Below are 8748 nucleotides of genomic sequence, written 5' to 3'. Positions count from 1 at the left end.
CCTGGAGCAGTTCAAGGGTTGGGGAGACGAGATGATAGTTATTTCATTCTCTTAATAAATAATTTTATCTATAAAATATAATACTTGCCAAGGAACTTTAAATTACATATAGAGATAAGAAATGCGTCCTTTGGCATAATTATGACAATTAAAGTTATTGTGTTGGTTTATTTATTGTTCATGGTTGAGTGAGGCTGTCCCACCACGTAAACAACCTGCAGACACGGCCCCATGGGTCTCTTTAGTCTTATATCAAGATGACAACGGTGAATGAACCTAGGTCAACAGACGAGGAGGTCAGTATAGTGTGTTAAAGGATGTATTAACTGGTGAAACAGAGCAACAGTGGTGTAGAGTGAGGTAGTGGAGGTATTTACCAGCCCACAGACTCCTTGTTGATAAGACCTTTAATATGACAAAACTGCTCCTTTATTTTGTTATCTATTCTTTATTATCAGAGTTAATGGTATCACTCATAGATTTATATATATTTAGGAAACAGTATTTTTTATCTCATTTCAGCCATCTTGATGTATGTTATGACTTAGGTAATGTGTGATGGTGTAATGTTATTATGGCATAGGTCTGTTGTTACACCCTCCATGACCTGTCCTCACAAGGTCATGCTTACACTAACTCTTCTTGGTTCCTTATGGATTTCATCAATATATACCAAACTTAATGTAAAATAGAGCAAATTATTTAAAATAAGAGAAATGTAAAAAAATCCGAGATACCCATTGGGATAAAAACTTAACCTAAATAAGAAGTAACCTTAATAAGAAGTTACATATTAGGTTAAATTAGGTTAGGTTAGATTAGTTTAGTTTAGTGTAGGTTATAGGAGGTTAGGCTAATTTAGTTTACGTTAGAGGAGGTTAGGTTAGGATGTTGAATCATTACGTTAAATAAGCTTGGGTTCCTTGCCATCATGGGACCCAAATATCCATAATGTATAATATGTATGTTTGTATTTTAGCAGCGGATAATTGGTGAAACAGTAGTCATATAATACAGGGTCTGAGGTCACTGTGTACTGTATATTGCAACTTCATGAATCAAATGACTGTCTTTAGTGTATTTAGGGTAAACTTGAAGCAATGTTTTTTAGCTGAAGGAGAATTAAAACATAATCCAGGGTCAGCAGAGAAAAAGTTGAAATGTGTTTTAGTTTATGATTGAAGGTGATTTCATTACTATATTTCACTTTGGGTGAAGAAAATTAACACAATCACAGAATAAAGATATTTTAGCAATGAACGTCCACCAATAATCCATAAATGATGCAGGAAATTGTAGGTACTGAGAGTAGAATGGTGGTGTTATCCAGGAAAATTATAACTATTAGGGCTAATCCACACAGGTGTTGAAAATGGCTGTAAAATGATGATGATGGTGATGAAGATAAGGTCTGTATTCTGTGTTTGTGATACTGAATTATGGATTTTTTATTTCAGGGTGTGGAGGCCCTTGAAGCTGAGCATGTTTACATACTTATGAAGAAGGAGTACCGCATCTCTCGCAATGTACGGGCAGAGTGGTACTTGAGGCGGATAAATTCCATCATCACTTTCCCAAGGAGAGAAAAACTCGTGAGAAGAAGAATGATTTGGTTTTCTATAATAATACCAGGGATAATGACTTGGAATTAGCTAACCAGGTCATTGAGACTTATTAGGAAATACTATAGGTTGAAATATTCTAAATACCCATGAAATTACACAGATTACTTTAATGTTCATATTTTAGTGTTTCATAAAGATTGTATTTAATATCTCACTGAATTGTTAACATATCTGCCAGTTTACGATCACATGGTAATAAAAATGTAGAATTGTTTACATATATCTCAATGTATTCTCTTATATGCAGAGTGACAATGAAGAGGAACTGGAGGTTGTGTCAGTTATCCCTCTAGATATACCAATGGAGTGGGACTATGACACATCACACCTGTATAAGTACCGCATCACACAGCGCACAACACTTCACTTCCTCTCTCGCAAATATCGTCTAGTTTTCTGCCTTGACTTGTCGCCATCTACGTCAATTGTGGACGTGACAAAGGGCAGAGTTGTGTTAGATGAAGTTTTCACTACTTTGAGACAATGTTTAAAAGGAATTGTCAGGCCTTTCTATGTACCAGGTTAGTGGATGAGTTATTTATATTGTACTGTACAGGGTGGGGGAGAAATAACTGACACATTCACAAGACATTTAAAGACCCACCTGTGTTGTCAGTTATTTCACGACCACTCTGTAAACTCATCTGGATTTTGCATGATTTATCAGCACTAAAGATTTAATACTGTATGGGTAATACTCTGTGATTTTCTTATGTTTTTCAATGTTTTCCAGTGCTTTTTTATCTTTAAATGTCAAAGAAGTAAAGTAGAAGGAAAAAGAACAATAGAAAGACAAGTTAGAGAAGGTAGAAATAAGAAATAGAAGGAAAAGTAAAAGTAAACCAAGAGATGTTGCCTGTGTGAGTGTGTGAATCTAGGTAAAGACCACAGGCAGTAAATACAGCGCTGGAGAACCACACTTGATGCCACCACTTGGGTCATATTGTTGGGCAAGTTCCCTCCCCCTCTTCTTCCTCCTCCTCCTCCAGGCAGCATTACCAGGGTGTCCTTCAGTATTGCCACTGTACCATCAAGACTACAGAGTTATTAATTCCTTATTGCTTCATAGTACAGTAAAATATATAAGATGTAGTACAGTACAGTAGTATCTTTATATGAATACAGTGGCTGGGGTACTGTACTTTGTATACTGTATTTGATGATTCATTAATACCATGTTATCTTTTATAGGGAGTCAACTGCTGTTCCAACCTGAAGTGTACCTGACCATTATTGCCCACACACCGTTCTTCAAGTCCCAGTCTCAACAAGTGCTGGTTCAGGGGTGGCTGTTGATGGTGCGCAACTTGGATGAATTTCTCAACAGTATACAAATCAAGCTGAGCAAACTTGAAACACAGTTGGCAGAGGTGAGAACCCTTAGCATAATAAATAGCTTAACTCCTTCACTGTGGGGACGTCACTTTTAATATTTATTTGGTTAATGCCAGACGATTTTATTCAACAGAGAGGGGGGCCTGTACACAAGAGGTTAATAATGTTTTTTAATGTTTATATAAATTAATTTCTTTGTAGGTTTTGAAAATACATTATGGCCCATTTTTACTATTTTTCAGGATACAGTACAAGTAGTGATTTTGTAATGTTGGAAAATTGGATGATGTATTTAATTGATGTATTATTTAAAAGGCCACAGCTCAAACATATGGCCAGATGGACTTTACCCGTGAAAAATCTGAGCTTGGACAGAAGATGACAGAGGAAGCCATCATCCTGGGGCCCACTACACTGACTAACCCGATGGTCTCCCCGGATATTGGCTTCGTTGACATGTTGAGATATGGCATCGTGGCTCTTCAGTTGCTTCCGGAGAATAGCAGTGCAGGTAAACTGTCTTAGTAAACATAAATAACTGATAAATCTGTTTAATTTTCACTTCTCGGGTGATTCAAAGTTATTAAAGATCTTTCCTGAGTTCCTTGTAGAGTGACAGGATTTACAAGAAGTATAAATTTTCCCTTACTCATTATTATCCATTTAATCCTTACTGCTGTGTTATGTATATTCTACTGTGGTGCTTCATCTCCACAACACAGCCCTAAGGTCCTGTGTTATTTTGACTGTATTGTGTGTAGTGGATCTTAACAATTACAGTACAAGAGGAGTGGGATTTAGACTGTAGTAATATAATTCTTTTGTAGGTTTGGCTTTGAAAATACTGTACTTCATATAATTTTAAAGAACAAATTAATCCAGCTTTATTAGTTAACATTAGAGACACTAATTTATTATATGGAAGTTTATTTGATATGTAATTATTGCAGGTGTTGTGGTAATCACTGATGGGGTAATAAGTCTCCCAGATGCTACAGTGTTTGACTCGTTACTTGTGCAGCTCAGGAATCAGACCATTGCCTGTAGCTTTCTTCAACTGGGGTCTGTTTACTACCCCCACGCCTCTTTAGGCTATGTTCCGTTCTCAGACCTCATGAATTTCTTAGCTACGGCTACATGTGGGGCATATCTGGCTACTCTACCACCAATTGTGAGTATTGAGAGATGAACTTTGGAGGAGTATACATGTGTAATCTGAAGATGTTTTATTATGTGCCTTGTTATATAGTTGTTTGAGTATCTGTGTTTTTTTTTTTTCCAGGGAGATGATTATGATTATCATATGAATGAATACCACAAGTCTCTGCTGTCTTGGGGCTTTCAGAAGTTTATGCATGGCCTCTCTGTAGACACTGGATATGAGGGAATTAGTGGGTAAGTCAGTGCAGGTGCTTTTAAAAGATTTCTATGTGAATTTCTTCCTCACTCCATATAGCGGAGTTTCAGCTTAATTTTCTGGTTATTTAGGTCACCATTTTATTTATTTATTTTTTGTTTTAAGTGAGATAGTTAAATGGGTTCTCACCTCCCAATTAGAAAGAAGATTTACCTTAAAGATCCCTGAGAATTCAAGTCCAGGAATCCACTCTTTTGACGGACTTATATGTCCTTGCGTCTGGTCTTATTAGGTGGTAAAGAACTAATTTGTATTCCCAGGCTCTCACTAGAGATTCTGACTCCTTCTTGTGGTTGAAATAGAGCTCCACTGTAAAAAAAATTCCATATGTATACAGTATATATTTGTTGGTGGATATTTTAGCTGTGCATTTTGAATTTATATATATTTTCAAATTGGGAGGCTGGTAAAAGACCTAACTTGTATATGAAACACTTAAGATTGATTTTTTGAGATATTTTAGTAAAGTGGAGAGAACTTAGAAAATTGAAGGTAGTTACAAGCATAAAGTTTAGAAAATAAATACTGTATTGTACTGTGCTTTATAAGAAAGACTAGTACCGGTACAGTATTTACTCATTGTTAATCTCCTCCAAAGTAATCTCTGTCATATTTTAAAGCAAGTTGAATATAATGAAGAAAAATAAATTAAGTGTATACTGTATATCAGATTTTACAGCCTGCTGCCAGTAGCCCAAGAAGCCACACAGCTTATGAGGAAGAAGGAGAGAGAGAATCAGCTCAACACAACACTGAACGCTGTCTTGTCATGTCGACTTAGGGAAGGTTATGCCATTAAACAGGTCACCATTGCTGAGGATCACATACAGGTTAGCCTTTAATTGTACTCTAAGAAAATTTAGAATATTATTGACTCAAGAATAAGAGTATTTGTGTCTTCAGAATTATCTCATTAGAATGTACTGAAAAATTAAGTAGAGTTTGTTAATGTTACTTATGATATTATATAACCAGCCATAAAGTTAGCATAATATAAAGATGTAATAAGATGTATTAAAATTATGTTAATGTTATGAAATTTTGAAGTAATCTCATGTCAAGACTTCCCCCTAAAACCCCCTGTAAAAATGTTCCCAGTTATGTCTTGTTTCTGATTATTTCCCCGGATGTGTTCTTGAGTTTCCCCGGATGTGTTTTTGAGTTTCCCTGGATGTATTAATGAGTTTCCCCGGATGTGCTCTTGAGTTTCCCCGGATGTGTTCTTGAGTTTCCCCGGATGTGTTCTTGAGTTTCCCCGGATGTGTTCTTGAGTTTCCCCGGATGTGTTCTTGAATTTCCCTGATGTTTTCTTGAGTTATTATGGGATTGCTCGCTGCTTTGTTTACATCTGTGGCCTCTCCCTAGTGCAGTGGCTCTTGAAGGAATAGATGGACATTGGTACCGTTTCCCCAGAAGCTTCGATAAGTTTTTATTCCCAATCTAATTATATTTACCAGTGGATTTTGGGTCTGATGGTGGTGATAATGATGACTGATTGATGATGGATGATGATGATGATGATGATAATAATGATGATAATTTAGGTCATTTTGGGATGTTTTTTGTGTCATGTATTTGTGTTTATCTTATAACATTATGTATATACTATATTTTTGGTACATTTTCAGCTGGTATTAGTTCTTCCTTGGAAATATTCTATTTTCATTGAATACCACATCAGATCTGCCTGGCCTCCAACACAGTCATCTTTAAACACTGTAGTCTGGATTGAGGGTAAGTTGTCTTAAGTGTGGGTGATAAAGTAAAGGGGGGGGATTTCTAAGTGTTTAAACTCTTTCCTTTTACCTTCAATACTTTTCTTCTACCAATTGATGTTCATATTCTGAGAAATAAAAATCATTGAATAGAAGTACATTTAGATTCTGTTTTTAAATGCATTCAGTTTGCCAGATTTTGAGTACAAGAAAGGATTTGTGATTAGAGTGAGATTTTTGTGAGAAGGAAAATCTCTGCCTTGTTTAAATCATCTTCTTTTTAATCGACAGCAACGTATGAATTTCTCAACGATGTGACGAGTGACGTTCATCGTCAGTTTCGCTCTAAGTACCGTCAGAGCATGGTAGCCAAGTACTGGAGCACCTTACAGCACCTGCGTGATACTGATATGCTCTTGGTTGGCCTTCAGTCCTTTGCCTCAAATCCCACATACTTCAAGATCCCCGACTGCATCAAGAGAGGACATCCTGTGTTTTATCGTAACCCTGGCCATATTAATTCTATATCTGATGCAACAAGGTAAGAAAATAGACTCCTATGTTTTTCTTGATCATTACCCTGATCTGTTTATCATATTTCATTCTCAATTGTATTTTTTATTGTATTTATAAGTGTGTCTGTACAATAAATCAGCTCAAGTACATTACACCCAGTTTTCCCAGCCAGGAACACATTCTCCCCTAAATACATTGTTTCTTATGGGAAAATTAGTTTCATTTTCTGCCAATCACAAATCACAGGGGTTTTCAGGAAGGTTTCATACTCAAGGGGTTAAGACATCATACTCAAGGGTTTAAATCATCATACTCGAGGGTTAAGTCGTCATACTGAAGGGGGTTAACGATGGAGGTATGGTTATTTGTTTCAGTGACCAGTTCCCACAATTCACAACCTTCTGGAAGCCAGTTTGTATGCTGGACTCCAACATATGGCAGAAGTGGATGCACACTCATCGGATCGGTGTTATACTGGAGCACGATCATCCACTTCCCAAGAACCTGCACGTGACCAACACAAGCGGAAGGTCTGTAATAAGTTTATTTAGTATAATTATCATTTGTATTTTGGATTTACACATTAAGTCTTTATCTCTCAAAAAAAGTTCAAGAGTTATTATAGATCTGTTTAGTCTTATATAGTTCATTATATCTTCCTTTATTTTTTGTTATTATATGAAATGTATTTTATAGTTAATTGTGATTATTATTAGTCTTTCAATTTTTTTGTGAGAGAGGTTAAAGTCTAGGAAATATTTGTCAGACACAAAAGAATTTGTAATTTTAATTTCATAGTCTCTGATGAGTTTCTTTTCCCATCAGTTTCTCATTTGAGTTTTTAGGTCATAGGTAAGGATGGTGTTTTCTTGTGCTCCTGATCTTCAGTAATCTGATGGGTGTTTATGAATCCCAGGTATGGAATTGTACATTGTCGCCAGGCAGAGTCGGCTCTCACGGCACTGTTGGCAGAGTGGTGCGACTTTATCCTGATAGAGAATGACTCCTATATCAAGTTTTTGTACAAGTAAGTCATATTTTATGGTAGAAAGAGTTTTTAGGTCAAGGTTAAAACTGCAAATGAAGAATGTGTACAACTTTTGTACCATGAATAAGGTCATCTAAGTTTTTATTTTAATTCAGCAACATATGACCTAAACTGTTGCTTCACCAGGGATGTAATTACCTCAATCAATTAATCAATCCTTGTAGTTTAGTTTTGCATTTTCACCACAAGGTCTTGGATATCTTTATGGTTTATGACGTACTGACTTTAGATAAGGAAGTATTCTAGAATTTGACATTTCTTTTAACTGGAAATCAATATTTTTACCAGTGAGGGAGATGGAGAGGAGCAGCCCATCTCTTTCTTTATGGTGAGGATCACGTCCAAGCCTCCACCCTGCCTTGTTATCCGGTTGGCTTTCCTCGGAGGAACACCCGGACACGTCAGGAACCAGGTACAGTGCGCCGCTTTTATGTTTTGTGGTTATATTTACATTTAATGTGACATAGTGGTGTGGCGACAATAAGCACTTGTCATGGCTGAGTTACTGTCATTGAGGTGAGAAATAACAGCTATTAAAATGTAGACATTTTCTTCTTCCTCACTTGGACCATACTGTTTGTCTGTCTTTTAAGTATTGTGTATGAGACCAAGAGTGAGATGAGTTTTATGTTGGAGGGATGATGCTTTAGGTTGCTGTTGATGAGATGTGTAGACTCCAACAGGTTTGATATTGATTTAATTTCCTAAAGATCTGGATGACATATCAAGCTTAAGAGTATGTGTGTGTGTGTGTGTGTGTGTGTGTGTGTGTGTGTGTAAAGGAGCAAGATTTGTTTTATACTCAGCTTGAAAACTGATTACAGGCATTTTTCAAAACTCATCACATTTATTTTAAGTAAATCCTAATCTTGATTCTGAAACAATCTGAAATTATGGCATTAGAGAATTATAATGACCTAAACTGTTATACTTTCAGTTGGTTGGACACATCTCTGAGAGGATTCAAGGACTTACCTTCCCATCACGCGTGGGTCTTACCGAGCGCAGCAAATCACTACCCCCGGCCATACACCAATCTCAGGTACAGGTTAAAACTGAGGTGTTAAGTGTGTAATTGTGTCTTTCCTTAAA

The 8748-nt window shown here is 36.4% G+C and overlaps 1 protein-coding gene across 14 annotated transcripts in view; it reads left to right on the top strand.

Moving 5' to 3' along the window:
- The first annotated feature begins 193 nt into the window (after positions 1-193).
- The window catches only part of LOC121869632 (KICSTOR complex protein SZT2-like), a 90074-nt gene continuing 81519 nt past the window's right edge, over positions 194-8748 (top strand). For 13 of the 14 annotated variants that reach the window (XM_042371122.1, XM_042371132.1, XM_042371129.1 and 10 more), the window contains exons 1-14: positions 194-296; positions 1458-1592; positions 1873-2146; positions 2817-2995; positions 3276-3471; positions 3911-4131; positions 4243-4355; positions 5048-5207; positions 6006-6111; positions 6384-6633; positions 6983-7138; positions 7525-7635; positions 7945-8068; positions 8594-8698. In XM_042371122.1, coding sequence (XP_042227056.1) covers positions 258-296; positions 1458-1592; positions 1873-2146; positions 2817-2995; positions 3276-3471; positions 3911-4131; positions 4243-4355; positions 5048-5207; positions 6006-6111; positions 6384-6633; positions 6983-7138; positions 7525-7635; positions 7945-8068; positions 8594-8698 — 2169 coding nt within the window. In that variant the 5' untranslated portion in view covers positions 194-257. The remainder of the gene's footprint in view (positions 297-1457; positions 1593-1872; positions 2147-2816; positions 2996-3275; positions 3472-3910; positions 4132-4242; positions 4356-5047; positions 5208-6005; positions 6112-6383; positions 6634-6982; positions 7139-7524; positions 7636-7944; positions 8069-8593; positions 8699-8748) is intronic. The other variant, XM_042371125.1, reaches the window with a different exon arrangement.

Source organism: Homarus americanus, unplaced genomic scaffold (genome assembly GCF_018991925.1).
Source record: "Homarus americanus isolate GMGI-L3 unplaced genomic scaffold, GMGI_Hamer_2.0 scaffold23578, whole genome shotgun sequence".
NCBI lineage: Eukaryota > Metazoa > Arthropoda > Malacostraca > Decapoda > Nephropidae > Homarus > Homarus americanus.
Note: the sequence above shows the minus strand (reverse complement) of the source record. Positions and strands in the feature narration are given on the sequence as shown.